The 25,234-nt window shown below is 46.3% G+C and overlaps 1 protein-coding gene across 13 annotated transcripts in view; it reads right to left on the reverse strand.

The window, feature by feature from the left end:
• MTSS1 (MTSS1, I-BAR domain containing) overlaps nucleotides 1-25,234 on the reverse strand; it is a 184,218-nt gene that overhangs the window by 151,880 nt on the left and 7,104 nt on the right. For all 13 annotated transcript variants that reach the window (XM_025394926.1, XM_025394931.1, XM_025394925.1 and 10 more), the window contains exons 2-3: nucleotides 5,935-5,996; nucleotides 1,314-1,387 (exon numbers count right to left, since the gene is read on the reverse strand). In XM_025394926.1, coding sequence (XP_025250711.1) covers nucleotides 1,314-1,387; nucleotides 5,935-5,996 — 136 coding nt within the window. The remainder of the gene's footprint in view (nucleotides 1-1,313; nucleotides 1,388-5,934; nucleotides 5,997-25,234) is intronic.

The raw sequence follows: 25,234 nt of genomic DNA on the forward strand, positions 1-25,234 counted from the left end.
GGAGAGTCATATTGCTTCTTGTGGTCCCCTGACAGTGCCTGAAATAAAAGGAGTTTGTTCAATGAATGAGAAGGGTTCTTGCTGCAAATTCATTCAAATATTTAATTAAGCACCTGTGATAAATGAGTATCACTGCACTGAAAGTACCCATCAGGTGGTTCAGAGAAACTTTCATGTGCCTGGGAGCAGTCCCCAACACTTGCTCCTACAACCCAAATTTACCGATGTCACCACGACAATGAAAAGAACAGGCCTATAGCTGCCGGTGCAACAAGGAGACCTAGGAAGACAACGCAAAGTAAGAGGCAGGAGAGAGTAGCTGCATTGCAAGGAAAAGGAAAGCACTCTCCTCCCTTTGAATAGGGGAACCGTCTGTTACTGGTCATGTTGCATGCATTTCTTTTCTTTTCTTTTTTTTTTTTTTTTTTTGAGACAGAGTCTCACTGTTGCCCAGGCTGGAGTGCTAATTTTTGTATTTTTAGTAGAGATGGGGTTTCGCCATGTTGGCCAGGTTAGTCTCGAACTCCTGACCTCAAGTGATCTACCTCGGATCTCTTGCCTCGGCCTCCCAAAGTGCTGGGATTACAGGCATGAGCCACTGCACCCAACCATAATGTTGCATTTCTAAAGACGGTCCGGCATACGGGGCATTCATTTTCTTTTTATACTTTTCACATGTTATAAATAACCTTTGTATGATTCAGTACTTGCTAAAGCCATTAAATTTTTTTCATTGATTCAATAAACACACTTTAAACATCTCCTATGCTCTAGGCACTATGTTTTGGGGTTTCAGACGTGAGTAAGTCATAGTCTCTATCTCAACAGGTTTGCAGTCAAATGTGAGGGACACATAAATAGATACAACGCAATGAGATCCTTATTTTAAAAGGGTTCCTCATTTTATGGAAACTCAGAAAAATGGTCTATCCAATCATTCATACTGCTTCCCATTCCACGAGCAAACAAGGAAAACCCATGGAAGGAGGAAAACGCAAATTGCAACCAAAGGCACAGCTCAAGCTTCCACAACCAGCACGTCATTAAAGTGATCAAAAAATCCATCAAGCCAACTCGTGCAGAAACGGTGGTTCACTTTCTTCCTTTTTCATTCTTCTTCACATGTGCTTTATTATCCGGAAAACTAGTTGCAACTTCTAATATGTGGAATCCCACAGAGTTTTAAAAAATGGGAAAATACGAGTCAGCTCAGCTCTGATAACTTAAGCTGCATCTTCTTGTGCAGCCACCCAAGGGGAAGAAACCACGTGCTGAATGCAGTTAACGCTGGGAGTCAGCCTCCATCTGCTTACCACGTGTGTTGGTGGCCATGTCAGCCACTTTCTGAAAGGCGTCCAAGAAGGCAGCTGCTGCTACTACTGTTGTCCTAAAATGCAAACAGATAACAAAAGCATGAGGAATGTCTCTCCCTAGCAAATTCATTACTGCTCAAGGCCTAAAACCTCTAAGGAGTACACGTAACCTTCCTCCAGAAATAACTCAACTGAGCATGGACAACCATTGGCTTGTTGAACCCACTTTTTCCCAAGTACTCCACTCGAATAACATCCAGTTCATTTGGCGCTAAACGCTAGTAGCCCTTCCCATTCCATTTCATCTGACTGTATAAAACCATTACCACGGCCAGGCGTGGTGGCTCACCCCTGTATTCCTGGCACTTTGGGAGGCTGAGGGAGGTGGATCACTTGAGATCAGGAGTTCAAGACCAACCTAGCCAAGATGGTGAAACTCTGTGTCTACCAAAAATACAAAAAATTAGCCAGGCATGGTGGCATGCACCTATAATCCCAGCTACTTGGGAGGCTGAGGCAGGAGAATCACTTGAGCCCAGGAGGCAGAGGTTGCAGTGAGCCGAGATCACGACACTGCACTCCAGCCTAGGTGACAGAGCAAGACTCTGTCTCAAAAAAACAAACAAACAAACAAACAAAAAAACCTATCACCAGGCAAAAATTTCTACAGGAGGAAAACAGAGGCATTTCTACCTAAAAGAAAAAATAAAACATTTAAAAATAGAAGTGGCAGAGGTGAAATTAATTTTGGAGTAGGAAAGCAATATATACATATGCACATCAGTTGGGGGAAGGAATCTGGGAGACAGATCATGTAGTTCAAACAGTTCGTTTTTAGGAATAGGAAAACGGAGGCCACAAATACAAGGCCACAAACACAGCCCTAGTTCATACCAGAGCTGGGCCAAGTGTCCCAGCCTCATGACTCACAGGCTTAGGCTTGACTCACTATAAAACAAGATCCTGGCAGTGTGACTTTTCTCCCTAGATCCTGGTTATAATGAAACTGAGATACTACTGTTTCAACCGAATCTGCCAAAGTCCTACAAGTTGAGAATGAGGAGAAGGTACTATAGTCATTTATGTTCTAGAAATTATTCTGGGCTCTTCATATTTTTTTGGACACAAGATGCTCTGAGCCCTCTGTGGTCTACTGGTTCCAAGAGTCATGATCTAAGGCACCATTCAGTGTAGTCAACACTCCAAGCCAGGGCCATGGATTCCACACAAACAAGTCCCAGAACTAGAATTCAAGGACTTTACAATCAAACTTGTAACTAAGTATTAGTTTTCAAGTATTTCTTATATAACTCCAGTCTTTACTGAGTGTTCTTAACAATGCAAAGTTGCTGAAGGAAGAATAACAATAAGGACTTGAAAGGGAAGATTTCAAAATAGAGAAAAATGAAACCAGCTGTAGTGGCTCATGCCTGTAATCCCAGCACTTTGGAAAGCTGAGGTGGGAGGATCACTTGAGCTCAGGAGTTTAAGACCAGCCTGGGCAACATACTAAGACTCCATCTCTACAAAAAAAAAAAAAAAAAAAAAAAGTGTTTTTAAATTAGCCAGGCACAGTGGTGCATGTCTGTAGTCCCAGCTACTCAGGAGGCTGAGGCGGGATGACCACTTGAACCCAGGAGGTCAAGGGTGCAGTGAGCCATGGCTGCACCACTGTACTCCAGCCTAGGTGACACAGCAATACCCTCTCTCAAAAAGAAAAAGAAAAAAGAAAGAAAAAGGGAAAGGAATGGCCTTTAAACATCAGCAACAGTAGCTTTGAAACAAAAGGTTCCTGGAAGGTGCTGGAAGTAGATCCTGGGAAAATCTAGGCAACAGTCCCTTAGAGCCAAACTTCAGAATGAGGCCTGTTATTTTCCAGTAGAGCAAGAAGACATTCTGCTCAACATTTTTAAAAATAACGACATACACATACACAAAACCACTTTGAAGCATATTTTTTAAAGAGTTGACATCAAACACAAACCCTGGAAAAATTAGCTTTATCAAACATCTTGGGATTTATAAATAGCCGGTTCTGATTTACAATTAATATCTGACACAATGGCTGGGTTTATTCTCATCCAGCTCAACGCCAATCATCCAAATTTAATGAACCAGCTGTAGAGGTGTCTTGTGTATTACACGGTCACCAGAGCTCCACTGAAAATTAGGATGGTGATCAATTTCGAAGCTTTTAAATGGCAGTCATATTTCACTGTCTGACATAGTCACAAGACATCTTGGCCCTCTCTGATGGGGCAGAGCAAACTTGTAACCAACAGAAACACAGAGGAGTGATTCAGCTTAAATATACCAAGGCTTCTATGCCTCTTCTGCAATCTAAACTTCATCCTTTCTCTAATACACAAAATTAAACCATGTGCATGAGGCCCCTATATTGCTCTCAGCCCTGTACTATTAGTTTAACAAAATAATAAAGAAGTGGTCCCTGCCTTCAGGACAAAATATTGTTTAATAATATAAAATGTATCCTGTACCAGTAGGGATAGGTTAAGATTACTTTAAATTTTACTTTATATGTTTAAGACAGCTGATCCGTTCATTACTTTAAGCTTCAAGATCCTTACTGACAAAAGGGGAAGACAACAATTTTCTTGGTCTACCCTGAAAGCCTGCCAGACAGTTAAATGAGGCTGAATCTTAAAAAAGTAGAGGGAAATATATTTAAATGTTTTACTGTATTACTACAGGAGGAGACCTCCCACAGGATGGAGATGAAGTTACCTAAAATAAATGGTAATCATGGCAGACATGGAGGTGGGAGTAGATACAGCTAAATAAGGTGAGGCTGGTGAAGGACTCAGGTGAGGAGCCCTGAATCCTGAGCAGGGGAGGTGGGATCTGATCCAGCAGAAAGTAATTACAAGCGCTTAAACAGGGCTTAAGTACAGGACTTGACAACTGGGGAAGGTGCGGTATTCCAAGTTCATTGTCCGTCTGAGGCTCCAGTTCATGGATAGAAATCCCAGGCCCCAAACAAAACTGAAGGAATAAAAGAAAAAAGACGCACCCTTCCCAAGCTCTTTAGTCTATAGGGCGCCATGGACCCTCTAGTCCTATGGCTAACACTCTGGGCAGTGACCCTGGTGTCCACAGGCAAAGGCCCGAGAGCATCACATCACCCCCTCCCACCTCTCTGTCGTCCACATGGCTATTCATCCTGGAAAACCCCTGCCTGGCCTGCTCTCTCTGAACCTTTATCTTCCTCCATCCAAACCAGCCAATGTCATCCCCTAAATGCCGTGAACCAGGACCATCAAAATAATTCCTTTTTAAAATGTCCTGTCCTTCATGAAGCACCCACTAAGTGTAATTGCATCCCTTCACCACAATGATTTAAAAGGGCAGAGCTTTAACAAGAAGATGCCAACATATTTTCTATTTCACGTCACATGATACGTGAACAAGCACGAGACTAGGTGATCACAGCCCCTTAGAGCTCAGCACTGGATCTTGTTTAGGCAGCTTTACGGAGGCGTAATTTACATACCATAAAATACACCCTTTTTCAGGGTATGAGTCAATGATTTTTAGTAAATTTGGAGTTGTACAACCATTACCACAATCCAATTATAGAACATTTCCACCAACCCAAAAGATCCATCTTACCCACTTGTCACTCTCCTTCTTCACCCTGTCCCCAGGCAACCACTGATTGACATCACTCTATAGATATGCTTTTAATAGGTATTTCATGTAAATGGAATTATACAATAGTCAACACAAGGTTTTATTTTATTTTGTTATTTTATTTTATTTTAGACGGAGTCTTGCTCTTGTCGCCCAGGCTGCAGTGCAATGGCATGATCTCGGTTCACTGCAACCTCCGCCTCCCAGGTTCAAGCGATTCTCCTGCCTCAGCCTCCCAAGTAGCTGGGATTACAGGCACCCATCACCATGCCCAGCTAATTTTTCTATTTTTAGTAGAGACGGAGTTTTGCCATGTTGGCCAGTCTGGTCTCGAACTCCTGACCTTGTGACCCATCTACCTCAGTCTCCCAAAGTGCTGGGATTACAGGCATGAGCCACCGCACCAGTTTTAAACTCTAATGTGGAGTTAAAAAAAACCAACACAAGGTTTTAAACTCCATATGTAGAGAGGCAGTACGCAGAATGGAGGAGAACATGGACTCAAGCCACAGAGCCAAATCCTTGCTCCGCCATTTACTAGTGATGTGACTATGGGTAAGTTATTTAACTTTCCTGTGCCTCAGTTTCCTCATCAGTAAAATGGGGATAATAATAGCATGTACCTCATGGGGTTATGAGATTTAAACAAGTTAACAAATGCCTGGCACATAGCGAGCAACACAGATATGTTACTTGTTGCTATCTTACATACAGTACCTACCTCATTTGACTCTCAAAATTCCTATGGAAGGAGGCAAAGCAGACATGAATGAGTCCCATTTTACATATGGGAATCAGGGCCCAAGATATATGGCTACAGGTGATCATGCTCCAATCAGAACCCACCGCATGCTTCCCTATCTGTAGCACTTCCTGAATCAACCCTAATCAATCTGCATTTTGGTCTGTCCCACTCCATCCTTGTCTGAGGATGTTGTCCTTTTCCTGTAGAACACATGCTTCTACTTACCGAAGCTGGGACTGCAGCTTTCCTGCTTTGTTTATGAAATCTTCCCAAACTGGATAGCTCCCCTGCGACAAATCAAAGATATCAGTAAGTCACACTGCGACAGACATCTGATTACTACATTAACAGAACACCCAATTCCAATCATGCAGGGAACAATCTGTGTATGTTCTCTTCCTTTGCAGGTCTGCGATATGTTTCCTGGATTCTATATACATGTATTGGCTCAGGAATCAGTTTAGAATGTGCTCAGTTCCTGTAATCTTGTAAATACTACAAACATCAACTGAACTAGTTTGGCAGAACCTCACACATACACTTTTGAGTTGTTAGATGGTGGATCCAAATTTAAGGTGTACAGAACATGTAAGGCTCCACCCTGAACCACCTCCTCATGCAACATGGCCCTGGCTGTTCTCCCCCTTGCCCCAAACAGCACAAAGGAGGGAACCGGAGTGATTAGGGCGCTTCCCCAGGACAGGTGGTTACAGAAAGCATTAATTAGACTATCAGACTCTCAAGGTTGGAAAGTTACCTAACGCAGCAGCTCATCTGATGGCTTAAGCCCAACACCTAGGGACAGCATAGCAACAGGTGGTTCCCCAACACACTTCAGCTAACAGGGAACTCATCACCTTCCCAGGGTAGCCCATTATCAGCCACCCTGTCCTTGATGTTCATGTAGTTCTAGCTGTAACCTTCTGGGAGCCCTCAGTTAAGATCAATAATCCTGCTTCCACATGAAGTCTTTTCAAAATTCAGTTTCACATCCAACCCCATTTCTCCCCGGGACCCTGCTTCACACCCCGACAGCATCCCAGAAACACTCATCATGTCTCTCTACTCTTCCTCTAAGTATGGTGCACAGACACAAACTCAAATCTGCAGGTGCAAGTCTGACAGGGCAAAGCAGAGCGGGGACCGACATCTCCCTTCCTACACATGTTAAATTTATATCAAGATCAAACAGCCCACCAACCAAGAGGTGACTCAAAATCAACCCAGAAAAGGTGAAACAATGGGCTGAGAAGTGGTATGTGGCATTGATCATTTAAGTACAGAACTAAGGGCCGGGCGCTGTGGCTTACAGCTGTAATTCCAACACTTTGGGAGGCCAAGGTGGGTGGACTGCTTGAGGCCAGGAGATCGAGATCAGCCTGGCCAACGTGGTGAAACCTAGTCTCTACCAAAAATACAAAAATTAGCCAGGCATGGCGGCGCATGCCTGTAGTCCCAGCTACTCAGGAGGCTGAGGCATGAGAATCACTTGAGCCTGGGAGACAGAGGTTACGGTGAGCTGAGATCACACCACTGCACTCCAGCCTGGGCAACAGAGCAAGACTCTGTCTCAAAAAACAAAATAAAATAAAATAAAACAAAACTAAGACTAAACAACTGGGGATTATGTTTTCAGAATAGAGTGTAAATGTTATGAACCTTGACAAGGTAAAAACAATATATGCCACCTCTTGGTTTTCTTGTTAAGGAAAGGAGGAAGAAATTATAATGAGGTTAATCAACTCATCTTTCATTACAGAAGCCCAATCAAAACTGTTTAAAACTGCAACCCAGCTAAAACATAACAGTTTTACCTTCCTAATGGTATTAATCATCATTTTTTCTTACCCTTAGAGCAGATTCTCAGCCTCAACACTACGGACATTTGGGGCCAGAAAATTCTTTGTCTTGGGGGCTGTCCTGTACATTTAAGATGTTTAGCAGTATCCCTATCTTCCATTGACTAGATGCCGGTGTTCCCCCACCCCCTATTTGGGACAATCAAAAATGAGACATTGCCAGATGGCCCCGAGGGGACAAAATCACGCCCAGTCAAGAACCACTGCTTTAAGGCACATCTGAGAAATCAATTTAAAGAAAGTGGTGAAGAACCAATTACAGTATTACTTCACTTCAGTTTCATTTTCTTCTGCTAAATAAGTACAACCAAGTATGTTTTTTCAAAAGATCATGCATAGCACTCATTATAACAAGGAACACCTTGTTGTAGAATTGCCTATTTATATACTTCTGTAGCTGTCAATTCTGTCTGAAAACGCACATAGAGATATCTGGAAAATTGTCTACAAAATATTAAAACAGGTTACTTCTGGGAGTTAAAATCTGGACCAATGTGTTGCTTTCTCCTTTGTACTTTCCTTTATGGCTAGAGTCTTGTGAGTTTTCTTTATAAGGGTCATGTATCATTTTAATGAAAACAATAAAGTCACTACATTTTTTAAAACTTCAGATCAAATTAGAGGTTCTGGCAACAACAGCACCATGAATTTACAATTCACCCAAACTCTAAAGTCTGTTTCACACATGCTGCTAGATTACATCCATCAGTTCTGCCTTCATGCATTTGAGACCTGCTTGGCCCAAGTGCAGGTTTCTGGATTTATTCCTCTAAGTGGCAATTCGCCCCTACGGAAAACTAAGTTACAGCTGGGCAAGAATCCTGGCTGGCTGGCTCCTGGCAGAGGCCCTTTGGCAGCTACACCTGAGCTACTGTCAACCAACACCTGTGTGAGGGTCTTTCCCCCCCCCCCGCCCCCCTCCCACCGACATCGCCTCCATCCCCAGTGTGTGCCCTGGGAGTTACTTCCACCCAAGAGCAAAACTGTATATTAACTTATGTCAAATGAAAACTTGTGAGAGCTCAGGCTATCATTGAAGGCCCATCAAGACATAGTGGAAACTCCAATTATGATACCCAACATACATATCATTTTTTTAATCCAGTCCAGATAAGAACACCCTTTGTACACCTATATCCAATTAAAAAGATAAGGGCCAAGATCAGAGTCCTCAGGATGGCCACTGGAGATCTCTGTCCAGAGGGACAGCAGTTGGCACCTCTAAGAACACAAAGGCTCAAGCAACCAATAGCAGCTTCATCTGACCATTCCTTCTCTTTCTGAGCCACAAGACATGACGAAAAGCTTTCGGAGAAATCTGAGCACATTCAGAAACACTGCTCACCTACTTCTAGGCAAAGGTGCCACCATCTCTCAGCTACACAAGGAAGAAGGACCAGGGAGCCAGACTCTCCTCTCTCAAACACCAACCACTCCCATTCAGGGAGCCCTGGAGAAATATTATTAAGATGATCAAAGTATTTCTTAAGAAAAAGGTGGGCCGGGGCAGTGGCTCACACCTGTAATCCTAGCACTTTGGGAAGCCGAGGCAGGAGGATCACTTGAGCCCAGGAGTTCGAGACCAGCCTGGATAACATGGCGAGACCCTATCTCTAAAAAAAAAAAAAAGAAAAAAAAAAAAAAAAAACCCAGGCCAGGCACAGTGGCTCACGCCTGTAATCCCAGCATTTTGGGAGGCTGAGGCAAGTGGATCAGGAGGTCAGGAGTTCAAGACCAGCCTGGCCAAGATGGTGAAACCCATCTCTACTAAAAATACAAAAATTAGCTGGGCGTGATAGCAGGCACCTGTAATCCCAGTTACTCGAGAGGCTGAGGCAGAGAATTGCTTGAACCCCGGAAGCAGGGGTTGCAGTGAGCTGAGATCACACCATTGCACTCTGGCCTGGGCGAAAGAGCGAGACTCCATCTCAACAGAAAAAAAAAAAAACCTAGCTGGGTGCTGTGGCACATGCCTGCAGTCCCAGCTACTCAGGAGGCTGAGGTGGGAGAATTGCTTGAGTCCGGAAGATCGAGGATGCAGTGAGCTGTGATTGTGCCACCGTACTCCAGCCTGGGCAACAAAGCAAGACCCTGTCTCAAAGTAAAAAAGTCAAAGGAAAAGGTGAGGCATGTTCACTGAGAACATGCAGAACGGACCAGTGGCCTGGGCAGGGAGCACTGGGTCCTGAGGTCTAGTCACAGCCCTGCCAGTCATGGACTAGGGGAAATCATTTCACTTCTCAGGGATCATTCCCTTAAAATGATGATAACCAAAACAAATACTTCCATCACCATGACCAACACCACCAATTACTGAACACTGAAAGAATGAAGGAGATGAATAAAGAAGGCAAGTACAGAAGCCTAATCTTTTGGATTGAACTCTAGCTCTCCCATTTGCTATGCGACACTGGGCAAGTCATTTGACCTCTGAGTGGGTTTCAGTCACGTCTTCACAGGGCTGGGATGAGGAACGGATGAGGTCATATACAGAAAGTGTTCGGTGCAGTGCCCAGCACAGCGGAAGTGCTCAACAAACATTTGATATGAGGGATCCAAGCGGCCATAGGCTCTGAGTAATCTCCTTTAGGATGTGTGGGGGACAAACCGTAAAGTCTCTCTAAGTCAGACTGTCCATCCAGACTGGAACCCCCCTTTCTGAGTCCTCGGGGTGGAACCAGCCAATGTGGGAAGTGTCTGCACCTCCCTATTAGGGAACCATGGTTAGGTAGAAACAGACCAAGGCAAGGGCAGGTGGGTGTTCAGTGCCAGACGATTTCTCTGCTGCTGCTAAGCAAATGGTAGGGTGGAGTACTCAACCCCGAGGTGAGTATGCCTGAAAAAAGACGACTACTCAAACCACTGAAGAAACTTCTTATCTGCCCCCACTTGGAGCATCACTTCAGTCTTTACCAAATTAGCAACAAAAGGAGGGGTCACCTTTCTAGTCGAGGGGTACAGCTAACAGCTCCCTGCCTACGAACACCCACCCAGCCAGAAGGTTGCCCAAAGCAGCTTGTTCCTGACTTAATGATACTTGACAGTCTATCAGAGAAAGTCAGGCCCACCTGTTTTAGGCAATATATAATTTAATAGATTCTAAAAAAAGAAAAAAATCAACCTCTAAGAACGGAAGACAAAAACCTCCTTGTTGAGAAATGAAAAAAAAAGTGAGTAAATGTTATTAACATGTAAAGGCAAGGTGATGTTGGGTTGTTCCAGATATTTTTGTAAGTTTCTTTCAAGGAAAAAAGAAGTTTCTACCCACCTGAGAGCAGTTTTACTATAATAATTCAAGCTTAGTGGAAGTAAGAAAGGAGGAAGGAGGTAACTGTAGAAAGATGGAAAGGCAGCAGAGACAAAGTCCTGCCTTTTGGACAGCAAGACTACACAAAGGAGACCATGCTCAAGTTTCGAAAGAAACCCACAGCCCGAGACACTGGAAGCTCTTAGAGCCTTTCAGGAAGCAATTCCCCGACTGTCCTTGGTTTTTGCATCTGCATCCACCGACCAAGAAGTCCCCAGAAAGTTCATTCCTGAGGTTGCTGGCTGAGCTCTGTCCACATTTGAGGAAATTCCTCGGAATGCACTCCCAGAGCCGTGAAAACGATTCAACACAGACCCCGCTGTGGATTTCACCCGAGAACACACAAAGGCTTCACAACGATCCAGACAGACCCAAATCAAAGAAAACAAAACTCCCACTGCACCCCGGCTTCTGCCAAGTCCAAAGTCGCGAGGCAAAACGAGAAGATGCTCCTCCTCCAGGAGCCCCCTGAATGTCTTCAGAGAGGAGAGCAGGGAGTTTCTGGAGCCCTTGGCAGTGCGTTGGTTGAAAATACAACTCAGATTACGCTGGGTTCTAAGAAAGGAGAAGGCCCCTATTAAAGAGACGTAAGGGAAAGCCAGTTTGTTTACACGCGTACAAAGAGGACTCCCTCCATCAAACTGCATGGCAGTCTCACTTCCTTGGGTGAGAGATGGGGCTTCCCTGAATGCATGATCTCACCCACGCTCCCCACACACACCACACCCTGTGGCTGCTTCTCTTCAAACCTCCAGGGGGATTCAGCAATCTTGAAAACTCCTATTCGGCCATCACTACCCAGCTGTGACACCTCTTCTGGAACATTCTCTGACACACCCCCTTCCCACCTACCCTCTGGGTTAGCTGCGCCTACTCCCCAACTTATCACATCATACAGTTTGCTGTCTAGGAGCCTAAGGGCTTCCCCTCTGGACTGTGGGACAAGGACAGAGAAATGAAGGGAGGAAGGAAAAGTACTTCTGGTAGGGGGTGCAGCTGACACAAAAGGAGGCAGGGGACACCGACCAGCTCTCTCCAAGGGACACTGGAGTGGCACATTTATGCTGGCCACTCCTCCAGGCAGAACATGGGCAAAGTGGCCCAGATGGGCAAGGGCAGCCTTGCAGGACAAGACCCAGGGTGGGGTCTTGGCACAGTCAAGGAAGACCAGGGTGGCCTTCATTCAGTGAGTGACATAAATTCCAGACCAGCCAGGTGATGGGAGAACCTGGCTAACGGTCACATACCTGGCATCACTCTGGTTCCTGGGGGAAAGAGGAAAATAATGAAGTCACTTTCTTACTTTTTAGGAAAAAAGGCCTCCTAAATGTCCTTCAACTGAGGAGTTTGGTGGCCACCTAAACAAATCCACAAGTTGGCCTCCCCACCCCACCCTCAAAGGGGAGCTTGGGAGACACCCCCGAGTACCTCTCCTCATCTTCCTCCCCTTCCTCCACTTTCCCTAGAGCCAGGACCCACGGCAGGCCATTTGCCTGACACAAGCAACGCACAGCAGTCGGCCAACAGCCATTCTGGCTTCTGGTCGTTTGGCTTCGTTTTGTGTTGTATTAAACAGAGGCCCAGGACGGCATCCCACACACGGTGCAGAGAATAACTGTGTGTAACTCATCGGCACGGCTGGTGACCGGTGCTCCATAAATAATGCAGCAACTGCCTCTCCCAGCCCAGCCCCACCGGGACAGCTGAGGAAATTCGACACCACATGGCCACACAAGGAACAGAGAGGGGCTGGGAACTGTGGCTGCCAGAGAAAGGACAACTTGGAGGAGCCACAGAGCTAGGGAGGACTCACGTGAGGAGGAGGAATTCAGTTCAGGGGAGAGTCAAGTAGGAACCAGAAGGGCAGAGACTCTAGAGAGTGGGGTTCCAGCTCAAAGGCCTTTGTTCTGCCCAAAAGGTGCCAGACAGAGGCTGGTTCACCAGTGGATCTGGCTGAGAAATCAAGCCGTGGGGTATATGACCAGCCAGGTAACTTCCCAAGTATCTCTGTTCACCTTGACAAGCATCACTGTCATCACCATCATCATGAAGCGTCACCACTTTCTAAAGAGTTGCCAGGCGCCAGGTATATATATTGGCCCTTCCCAAGCTGTAATTTACAAATCCATCACCTGGGGAGCTTGCAGACAGGCAGGTTCTGATTTGCTTGGTCAAGGCGGGGCCGTTTAATCTGAGAGGTGCTGCTGCTCCTGGTCCACAGACCACTCTCTAAGAAGCCCAACTTGACCTGCATTCTCACTGCATCCTCACAGCAGCCCAGGCAGGCAGGTACTGCTGTTATTTTAGAGCTGAGGAAACTGACGCCCAGAGAGGTTGGAGCAGAGAGCTCCAGGTTGCAATTGGATGCCAGATCTGACTTTGCAGCCCAAGTGTTCCCTGTTTCTGGGAAGTGCAAGTAACCACATGAACAGAGCCAGCCTCCTCCAGCCCAGCCCAGCCCAGCCCAGTCCCAGGGCTGCAAAGAGTGGCTTAGACAGCAGGTTGGGTCGCGCTTTATATGTGGGTCCTTTAGGAGCCCAGACAAGGTAGAGCAGAAGAGGACAAGGGTGCCCTGCACACATGGCACCTGATTACAACTGCAGATGGCCCAGAGGGATTGTAATGTCACCCTAGAAATGGATGGACCCCCAACCACATAAAAAAGAAAGCACGAGGCTGGGCACAGTGCCTCACTCCTGTACTCCTAGCACTTTGGAAGGCTGAGGCAGATGGATCACCCGAGCTCAGGAGTTCGAGACCAGCCTGGGGAACATGGCAAAACCCCATCTCTACTAAAAATACAAAAAATTAGTGCGGCATGGTGGCACACCTCTGTAATCCCAGTTACTCAGGAGGCTAAGGCATGAAAATCGCTAAAGCCCAGGAGGCAAAGGTTACAATGAGCTGAGATCACGCTACTGCACTCCAGCCTAGGCGACAGAACGAGGCTGTCTCAGGAAAAAAAAAAAAGAAAAAGGGAAGAAAGAAAACACAAAACACACAACAAAGAGAAATGTCTTGGGTAGAAAAATGCCTGGTAGAAACGCACAGAGAGGTTCACAGCTGTTGGCACCTGTGGTATGATTATGGATAATTTTATCCCATCTTGGTTTTCTGTGAACACACAAACTGATCTTCTTCTACCAGGAGATCAACAGAGTCAATCTGGGAGGGGCTCTTAAATCTCCAGCTGCCACAGCCACCCCTGCCGCCATGACCCCTTCCCAGGTCTGCAGAGACCTCAGCAGGGCGAGTGTGAGGAACGTAGCCAACAGCATCCTTCCTCTTCTTCCGCTGAGTATACCCTGGATGAGCTCAGCCTTCAGGTTACCCTGAAGCTGCTTTACGCAGCTTCCAGAAGAGGCTGGCACCTTCTGACCTACACAGCAGTGGCTCTGGCCTCCCTGCTTCCTTAAGCATGAGGCAGGAATCCACTCAGCTTCCAGAAGTGGGCGTGTGGGATGACAGAAAGGACCCGTGAATGCCTGTCATAGCTTTGTCCCCAAAACCACCCTTCCCCACCCAATCCTGCGAGATGAAGGGCTCCTAAGATCCTCAGATGAAAGGCACTGGGTAAGCCCATCCATCATAAATACCATTCCTGGGCTTTTATTCTCTGATTGGGGCTTGCCTAATCCACTAATTATCCCTGTCCATCAAGCGGATGACAGCCTTGGGGATAATCAATGGTTGCTTCCTCGCCCGCCCACCCTCACCCACTTGCCCAAGCACAAGAGCAATAAACATGCCTATGAAAAGGAAGACTGAACCACAAAAGGTGCTCCCTCCATCCATCCGTCCATCTCCCCTCGCAAACTTCTCCACTTGTAACTATTAACACCCTAACCAAACAAATTAAGGATATCAAGCTGTTTTCTGACATCTGGGTGTCTCCACTTAAAATAAAAAGAACCAAACAAATATGTCAACCGTATCTTCCAAGTCATTTTATTTCTTAAGTTCTCCACCAGGAAGTATTCCTTTCTGTAGCCTGAGCTGTCCAACAGGGGAGCTCTACATGAGGTTATTTAAAGTATGATTAGGCCAGGCGCGGTGGCTCACGCCTGTAATCCCAGCCCTTTGGGAGGCCGAGACGGGTGGATCCCGAGGTCAGGAGATCAAGACCATCCTGACTAACACGGTGAAACCCCGTTTCTACTAAAAAATACAAAAAAACTAGCCGGACGAGGTGGCAGGCACCTGTAGTCCCAGCTACTCAGGAGGCTGAGGCAGGAGAATGGCATAAACCCGGGAGGCGGAGCTTGCAGTGAGCTGAGATCAGGCCACTGTACTCCAGCCTGGGTGACAGAGCGAGATTCCGTCTCAAAAAAAATAAAAAAAAAGTATGATTAAATAAAATGTAAAATTCAGTTGTTCAGCCCACTAGCCATACCTCAAGTGCTCTGCAGTGGCTAGTGGCTACCATACTGGACAGCACAGACACAGAACATCTCTATCACTGCAGAAAGTTCTATTGGACAGCAATGGCCACCCCACGTCAATGACACCCCTTAGGGTGTCGCTACCTCAGGGTGCTCTACAACCACAGCTAGGCTTTTGGTTCTATTTTTTAACCACTGTAAAATGTATGTATGTGTTCCATGCTCCACATTTCTTGAAAAACAGAATCCCTCTTCTTTTTCATCCCCTAAATTCAACTCATTCCCCAATTTTGGGTTTGTCTGTTTTGAGACAGAGTCTCGCTCTGTCACTCAGGCTGGAAGTGCAGTGGTGTGATATCGCTCACTGCAACCTCCGACTATGGGGTTCAAGAGATTCTCCTGCCTCACCCTCCCAAATAGCTGGGATTATAGGCGTGCACCACTACATCTGGCTATTTTTTGTATTTTTAGTAGAGACAGGGTTTTGCTATGTTGGCCAGGCTGGTCTCGAACTCCTGACCTCAGAAGATCTGCCCACCTCAGCCTCTCAAAGAGCTGGGATTACAGGCATGAGCCACTGAAGCTGGCCTGTTTTTTTGTTTTGAGACAGGGTCTCACTTTGTCACCAAGGCTGGAGTGCAGTGGCACAATATCAGCTCACTGCAGCCTCAACTTCCCAGGCCCCTCACTGCAGCCTCGATTTCCCAGGCCCCTCACTGCAGCCTTGACTTCCCAGGCCCAAGCGATCCTCCTGCCTCAGTCCCCCAAGTAGCTGGGACAACAGGGAAACACTACCATACCCGACTAATTTTTGTATTTTTAGTAGAGATGGGTTTCGCCATGTTGCCCAGGCTGTTCTCGAACTCCTGGATTCAAGCAATCTGCCTGCCTTGGCCTCCCAACATGTTGAGATTACAAGTGAGAGCCATGGCCATTACTGCCATGACATTTCCTTTATTATTTCAAATAGTTCCTCCCATCAAAAGAGAGAGGAAGAGGTTTATGGTGAGTCACTGCCTGCATTACCAGCCACCTGACATTTGTATGGCCAAGTTTTCAAAGGTGTGAAAACCTGCCACGTGGGAATCCAAACTGACGTCATGATGGGCACAGAAGGCACCGCCTCCCATGTATGCTGTATTCAAGACTACAGAGGTCTTTCACAACACCACTGAAAGGGCGGCTGGTAAAGCAGGCATTTAACACTTCCCTACTAACCATAAGAAAATCGGGCACAGAAAAAGTTAAGTAATTTGCCCAAGGTCACGGAAGGGTTTGCCCTCACGCCTGGTTAACTGCATTAATTGCTCCTAAGTTTGCACAGTTGTTTATTTTATTTTATTTTTTATGTTCTGAGATGGAGTCTTGCTATGTCGCCCACGCTGGAGTACAGTGGTGCTGTCTTGGCTCACTGCAACCTCCGCCTCCCGGATTCAAGTGATCCTCCTGCCCCAGCCTCTGCGTAGCTGGGACTACAGGAGTGTGCCATCATGTTCAGCTAATTTTTTGTATTTTTAGTAGAGATGGGGTTTCACCACGTTGGACAGGGTGGTCTTGAACTCCTAACCTCAAGTGATCCACCTGCCTCGGCCTCCAGAAGACTGATTACAAGCGTGAGCCACCACTCCCAGCCTGCCCAGTTCTTTTTAAAATAAAATTGTATAATGGGTTCCACTAAGACTGACTGACTCTCCACATCTGGAAACCTGGGAACTCAATATTTAACCACCTAATACAGGGGCTGGCTGCTTGTACCTAGTATTTGTATACCTTTAATCCCCCCCAGAATAATAAATATCTACCCTCTAACCTTTGGCCTCCTATCCTCCAATAGAGCTAGGAAGTACTACAGCCAGGCTTCAAGGCCCAAGTACAACCACTTTTTAAGGTAGGATATAATCAATACTAGGTAGAGGCCAAAGCTATTGTTCCATGTGTTTATTCCTATCCATAAATGTCCACCTTAGATATTGAACCTGGCAGAACACCTAGAGGCTTGCACACCCTATGAAATGTTAGACCTTCTGAGCATGACTTCATGTTGCTCCATTTACACTCACGCATTTCTTTCTCCTGGAAGTGCCCGCTCTGACCCGCCTCCACCCAACTCCAAAACTGCTTCTGCATTTTAGGGATTAGTTCCTCTTGGGGCCAATCTCTCCAATACCTTGAACAGACACGCAAACACCTTGTACCCTAGAGAGGATCATGTTTGAGGTTTTGCTCCCCTAAATACACACACACCTCTGTATTCATTCCATATTCCGTTTTTTTTTTTTTTTTTTGCTCTTTCTTTTCTTTTTCTCTTTATTTTTTTGTTTTTTCTCTTTTTCTTCTTCTTTTTTTTTTATTTTTGTTGTTGTTGAATTTGTTTTCTTTTCCTTACTTTTTTTAGTCCATCTTCCCCTTTTAAACTGAGACCTCTCCCCAGCCAAGGGCAGCATGATGAACTTGTCACATCCACCCTGGGGCAGGCACTGGCCTTGGTGCGCTGTACACACTTAGTGTGCTCTGCAATTTTCCATGAAGCAGATTTCCCCTTTGGAACAGATGGCACCTCCTCTGTGACCTCAACTCCCACCCCAGGCTACTAGGAACGATGCCCTGGTGGCCAGTAAAGAGTCAGAGGCCACCAGTGTCACAGTGATAACTGTGTTTGTCATTTCTATAGCCATTTTTTTTTAAGTGTGTTTCCATTGAATGTCATTTTTCTTGCCTGGAGAGAGGACGCTGAGGTATAGCCATATTCCAGAGCCTGAAAGGCCTTGTGCGGCCTGGTGGTTAAGAGCATGACTCCAGAGTCAGCCTGTGAACTTCAGATGTGCTCACTGGGTGACCCTGGGCAAGCGACTTCATCATCTGGTGCCGCCCTGTCTTCATCTGTAAAGGATGCTGATGGCAGTCCTTGCCTCAAATGGTGATTATAGGATGATGGGGAAAAAGACCAGTGCTTAGAAGGGTGACTAGTAAGTAGAACTCAACTCTGCTTTGATGATTCAATGTCCAATGCCAGTCACCCTGACCGGGCCACGAACGGGCACCTACTATGCGCAGGCACTCAGTGAGGGGTAGGCCATACAGAGAAAGAGACCAAAGCGTTGAGGAACTCAGACTGTCAGTAAAGCTGACGTGGAACTGCAGATCCCAAAGCCCCAAGGGCAGCATACTCGAGATATAAAGTGCTGGACAGTGTGGTTCCCAGAGCGAGGCAATGCCTCACCTCGGTCTCAAAGGATAAATGGGAATTTTCTGGGCAAAGAGAAATGAAAGAAAGAGGAAGCATTCCCTGCAAAAGACAGAATTAGCAAATGAAAGGAAGTCGAGATCATGCTCTGTCTAGGCGCAGAACTCATTTCGTCTGCCTGATCACATTCCAGGTACATCTGTGGTGGAGTTAGGGGTGGGGACACATGAGCAGGAGATAGCTTCCTACATACTTCAGGAGCTGCAGAGGAAGCTCTCAGTGGTTCAGGTGGCCCAGGAGCCACTCCACTTCCACCTACTCCTGGTGCAATCCCACCAAGACCTACCAGAGAATGACCTGAAGTGTCTGCTAACACTGCAGATTCTAAGCTCCACCCCAGATCAACAAAAAGTCTCTTGGGATGGAGCCAGGGAATCTGCATTTTAACCCATTCTCCAGGGACACTTTTGCTTGCTAAAAATTACACACAGCGAGATTTGAGAAACACTGCACTAGGTAAGATGCCACATGTCCCTTTGTGCCTTTGGAAGCAGGGGTGTCAGCCAGGTCCTAGCGTTCACATCTAGCTCCTTCAGACGTAATTCACGGGCTCACCACCCTCACACATGGGAACTGGGAGCTGACACATGCTTTTTGGTAGGCTTTGGGTAATGGGTTTCAAAAGTCTTGAAAAAAACACACATTTTGACCAAGAATAAAAAGTCCTTCAGGGGAAATCACTGATGTAAATCAATGTCTAGTCACAAGGATGTACTTGTTGTAGGGTTACCTATAATTAGTAAAAAAAAAAAAAAAAAAAAAAAAAAAAAAAAACTGGAGGCACCCTAAACACAAATGCGGGAGGTACTGGCTTCTACCTCAGGGCTTCTGCGCATGCTCTCTTCCCATTCCCTGAACACCGCCCCCACCCCCTGCCCACATCTTCACAGTTCTTAAGTTGTTGCTCTAATGTCACCTTCTCTGCGAGGCCCTCCCTAACCACTCTACTTAAAAACAGCAACAGGCTGGGTGCGGTGGCTCACACCTGTAATCTCAGCACTTTGGGAGGCCAAGGCGGGCAGATCACTTGAGATCAGGAGTTCAAGACCAGCCTGGCCAACATGGTGAAATCCCATCTTCACTAAAAATACAAAAGAAAATTAGCCAGGTGTGGTGGTGCATGCCTATAGTCCTAGCTACTCGGGAGGCTGAGGCAGGAGAATCACTTGAACCTGGGAGGCAGAGGTTGCAGGGAGCCAAGATTGCGCCACTGCACACTCCGGCCTGGGGGACAGAGCAAGACTCCATCTCAAAAAACATATATAAAAATAAAAATAAAAAATAAAAACAGCAACAGTGCTTTTTCCCCACTGCATATAATCCTTCTACTATACAAGAGAATTGACTTATTCCGTGTGTCTGCTTCACCTGCACCTCACTCCACTAGAATGTAAGTTCCAGGAGGGCAGGGATTTGTGTCCATTGTGTTTGCTGCTATCTCCCAGCACTCAGAACCTGGTACTAGTAACTTCTCAAATATGTTTTGACCAAATGAATTAATTAGAGACATACAAAGCAGTGCAACACCATACAGCCATTAACACTGACACTGCTCACAACGACACACACAGAAAAGCAAGGACACCAGGCCACTAAGTGAAGAAAGAAGTTTCTAACACAGTGTTGGGGCTCCCTGACCCTTTGCTGAAAATGTGCGAGCTCTTGTGAATGTGAACATAACCCACTTTCTTATCAAGCGCTTGCGGGTGACTTATTTTTTACTTAACTGAAGTTCCTAGTTCTTCTTTCATTAATACATTACTTACATAATCTTTGAGAAGTAAATCCCTCATGAAATGCTCTCAAAACATTTGCTAATTTTTTTTTTTTAGAAAAAAGCTTCCTCCTCAGTGACTTAATTAGGGTGTTCCTAATTAAGGCCAGCACAACATCAAAGAGGCCAGGTTCCAGGGGACCCCTGCTTCAGGTCAACTTCTGTTTGCAGGACGACCTCAGTCCCTCCAGCGGAGGCTCAGACAGAGGGCTTGGCTGTCAGCTACTCCTGGCTCTGCTCCCCGCTCCCTGCTTCCTATTGGGGTGCCTCATCCAATTATTCAGGCCCTCGATCACATCCTGCTGCGGAGCCGGCTTTGAAGGTTCAGTAAACAGCCACTTCAAAACAAAGAGGGGCCATTAAACCAAACTCAAAGACTTCCTTAATGGCTGCGTGCTCGGCTGCAGGAGGAGTCCAGCCTCAGAAGGGAGGTCTCCCTGGGAACTAATCCCCGAGCTCTTCCAGCCTCCTACTGCAAATATCTGCCCGCTTCCTCCTCTGCACTCAATCACTCGGGATGCAGAGCGGTTACCGGGGCGACCCTTGACAGAGGGGCTTCTCCAGCAAAACAAACATGTGTCGTGTGGCTGCCACCTTGGACAATCCTACTGCACACTTTGGTCTCACAGCCCAGCTGCTCCAAAAACTGCACTGGCCCAGCCCAACAACTTCATGTCCATGGCCAGGGCATATTCCTCCTAATTAGAGGGAGACCCCTTGAACTTCTGGAAGAAGCTCAGAGGCGAGTCTAGATTTTTGTGTGTTTTATCTGTCTCATTCTGAGTCCTAACGGTACAAATAGAGTAAACAAGGAGATGAATGAAATACACCTCTTACAGAATCGAAACTGCTAGGCTGTAAAAGCGAGAGACCAGTCTGGTGGAGAGGCGCACACACCCCGGAGCTAGACTGCCAACTAACTCCCAGCTGTGCCTCTCACTAGCTGTATGACATGGGCAAATGGCTTAACCGCTCAGCACCTCAGTTTCCCCATCTGTAAAATGGGAATTATAACAGTTACTAAGACTACCTTGCGGGGTGGTTGGAAGATTAAGTAAGTTTGTGTCAAGCACTTAGCATAGTGCCTGGTTTGCATATAAATGCTTTTTAAACAACCAAAATAAAACTCAGTTCTGAGCGAGGGTGTCACCCAGATCAAAAGCCTTCCTGGACTCTGTACTCCCACCCTAAATGGGAATCAGAGGCCCTCCCCAGGGCCCCCACACAATCTTAGGCTGATCTCTATGGTGGTGCAGATTATGCTGAACTCTAATTACCTGCCTGCCTCTCTCCTAGACTGAGCACTTCAGGGCAATGACTGTGTCTATACTGTCCACAGGTGTTCCTCCACCCCCCCGGCAGCCTCAGCACACAGTAGGTATTGCCACCGTATTAGACGAATACATGTACTGTGTTCTCTCAAATTACTTACATGTTGAATGTTGAAAAGCACTGCACTTGCGTCTACTGCACTATCAAAGTGAAGACATAGGTTGCTTCTATTCTTTGAAACATCTGAGTGCCACCAGCAGCAGGAGGCTCTGCCAGGAACTACTAGGGTAGCTCAAATAGATACGAGCATTTATTTAGCACTTATTTCATGCCAAGCCCTCGACTTTTACTTTATTTAATACTCAACAACTTTAAGAGGGAAAGATTATTCACCTCTTCTCCCATTTTACAGGTAAGAAAATCAAGGCTCAGTAAACTTGAGTAACTTGCTCAAAGCAATAGAGCTAGGAAGTGCCAGAGCCAGACTTCAAGGCCCAAGCACAACCACTTTTTAAGGTAGGATACAATCAATACTAGGTAGAATGTCTCACAGAATGTACAAAATGGCTTTAGGGTTACCCAGCTTTGAGGGAAAAGGAGGCACCAGAGAATAAGGTCACTGATGGGGCCTTGAAGGATGAGAAAGATTTCAATAGGCAGCAATGACAGAGACAGGACAGGACAAACAGCAAGAGGGAGGAGCACAGGCTGTGTTCAAGGAAGCCTGGAGTCCGAGCTGGGGAGCGCTGGACACACAGCGGGCCACTCAGCTGGGGCCACTCACACAAAAGGTTAAGGCAGGACTGCCACATTCAGCCCACAGGAAGAACCCAGATGCGGCCAAGACTTGGGAAGCTGCTGCTATAGGGCAGACTAGAGGTGCGGGATGGCCACTTCTGGTGGTTGCCCCAGAAAAAGGAGGAAACTCAAAGGACGGAGATGGGAAACGATGACCCTAATAAAGCAACTTCCCTCCCCCGGGCCTCAATGTATCTGAGTGACAAATGTCCTAGCCAGGTACCCCACCCTCTCCTTCCCTGATAAACAAACAGTAGGGTTTGCAAATAGAGAATGCAAATAGGTCCTGCTGGGCCAGTTGACCTTCATAATGAACTCGGGGGCGATTTACTTAGCAAGAAAAAAACTCAAACTTCTCCATTTCCTGCAACTTCACTGCAAGCTCTAAATACAGCTCCGTATTTAGAGTGGGGCAGTGTCTGTCCTAAGAAGTGGTGGAGATAATTACTCCACTGATTTTAAGACTTCAAAATACCTCATTCCCAAATCTACAAGACACAATAGTTACCGCTTCTAACATTTGAGTGTACGTTCGCCAGGCAATGTGTGAAAACCTTCACAAGCAATGTTTCATTTCAGAATCCTCCAACAGCTCTTTCAGGTTCATTAGACCCATTTTACGGAAGAGGAAACCAAGGCTCAGAGAGATTAGATAACTTGCCCACGGGATTTGAATCAGATTCCTTTAATTTCAAGGTCAACTCTAGCTCCAGAATTTCTACGGAGGGGTTTAGGGGCAGTGTGGTAGCCAGCAGAAGGTAGAAGATAGTCAGACAGCTGTGTTGCAAAGCAGGCACACTATAATTATCTAGACGGTATGTTATAGATCTGCAACTGTTCAGTACGGTAGCCACTAGCCATATATGGCTATTTAAGTTTAAACAAATGAAAAGTGACTAAAAATAAAGTTAATTCCTTGATTGCACTAGCCGCACTTCATGTACTCAATAGTCACACGTGGCTAGTGGCTCATGTATTTGACAATTTCCATCATCGCAAAAAAATCACATCGGACAGAATCAATAAATCACAGCAAAGTAGTCTAAAGATCCTTTGTGGTTTATTTTTATGTTTCAGTTTATTTACTTTAACATTTAACTCTAAGGTTTTTTAATTTTTTTTATTTTTTATTTTTTGAGACAGAGTCTCGTTCTGTCACCAGGCTGGAGTGCAGTGGCGTGATCTCAGCTCACTGCAACCTCCACCTCCCAGGCTCAACTGATTCTTCTGCCACAGCCTCCCGAGTAGCTGGGACTACAGGCGTGCACCATCATGCCCAGCTGACTTTTGCGTTTTTAGTAGAGACAGGATTTCACCATGTTGGTCAGGATGGTCTTGATCTTTTGACCTCGTGATCTGCCCACCTTGGCCTCCCAAAGTTCTGGGATTACAGGAGTGAGCCACCGCACCCAGCTTAATTTTTATTTTTAATTGTGGTAAAATACACATAAATTGTACCATCTTGACCATCTTTAAGCATCACAATTCAGTAGTGCTAAGTATATTCACATTGGTGTGCAACTATCTAAAGGTACTTCTATATTCAGATTTGGGTAAGATTAAGGCTTTTTTTTTTTTTTTTTTTTTTTTTTTTTTTAAGACTGAGTCTCACTCTGTCACCCAGGCTGGAGTCCAGTGGCGTGATCTTGGCTCACTGCAACCTCTACCTTCTGGGTTCAAGCAATTCTCCTGCTTCAGCCTACTGAGTAGCTGGGACTATAGGCGTGCGTGATCACGCCCGGCTAATTTTTGTATTTTTTGCAGAGACAGGGTTTTGCCATGGTGGCCAGGCTGGTCTCAAACTCCTGACCTCAGGTGATCCACCCACCTCAGCCTCCCAGAGTGATGGGATTACAGATGTGAGGCACCTCACCCGACCAGAAAAGGCTTTGAGGGAAGACTTACACAGCTTGGTGATTCTCAACATTGGCCATCACTAGAATTACCTGGGGTGCTTTTCAAAATCTTAATGTCGTGAATGTACCCCAGGGCACTAATCAGAGCCCTGGCCCAGGCAGCAGCATCTCCAAGCTCCCAGGGAACCCAATGGACCTTGCTCCATAACCACACGCATGCTGCCAAATGAGGTACACCTGCCTAGAACCTCATCTTCTGGTGAGACCCACTCCCGCGGCCCTCGGAGCCCCCGTCACATGGCAGGCAGCAGAGGAAACCCAGGCTAAACCTGCTGCCCACCTCCATGCCCAGGAAGCTGCTGGTGCTGAGTGAGCTGAAACTTTGTACTGCTTTGAGAGAAAGCAAGCAAATAAAAAGACACACAGTTCAAAAGGCACTCAACTCAATTGATTTTTTTTTCACCCACTTATACTAGACAGAAAAAGAAAAACCACTTAGAACCTATGACCAAGGCCAGATACGCCAAGAGGCAGCACAGGAAGGAGTTTTGTTGATGAGCCCATCCACTTCTCCAAACACAGACATGCAAGGGCCCTACCGACTCGACTCAACTCAAACGGGAGGGCCACCAGGACACGATTAAACACGGAAAGCTCTTTAACAAGAGAGGTCCGGGGCTGGACACAACAAGAGTTCAAGGTAAAGGAGTACTGTTTCAGGAGTCACCTGAACTTTGGGTGAACTTAGTTAATTCGTCTGATTATGAGACTGGGAGGTGGTTGCCAGGCTTTCAGAGTCACCTAGCCTCAGGGACCTAGGGACTCCCCAGACCTATGGCCAGTCACCAGAAGACTCCATGGGCCTCATGAGGGGACAAGTCCAGGCATCGAGGGTGACATGCCTGAGCCTGGCCCAAAAGCTTCTCTGCCCTGTGCTCATGGGGGGAGAACGATGAGCAACAGAGGATGCCAAGTTGTCCAACGGAGAAGTTGGTAAGTGGGAGAGGGAAGGAAGCCACAATGTGTGGACATG

The sequence above is a fragment of the Theropithecus gelada genome, chromosome 8, assembly GCF_003255815.1.
Source record: "Theropithecus gelada isolate Dixy chromosome 8, Tgel_1.0, whole genome shotgun sequence".
Taxonomy (NCBI): domain Eukaryota; kingdom Metazoa; phylum Chordata; class Mammalia; order Primates; family Cercopithecidae; genus Theropithecus; species Theropithecus gelada.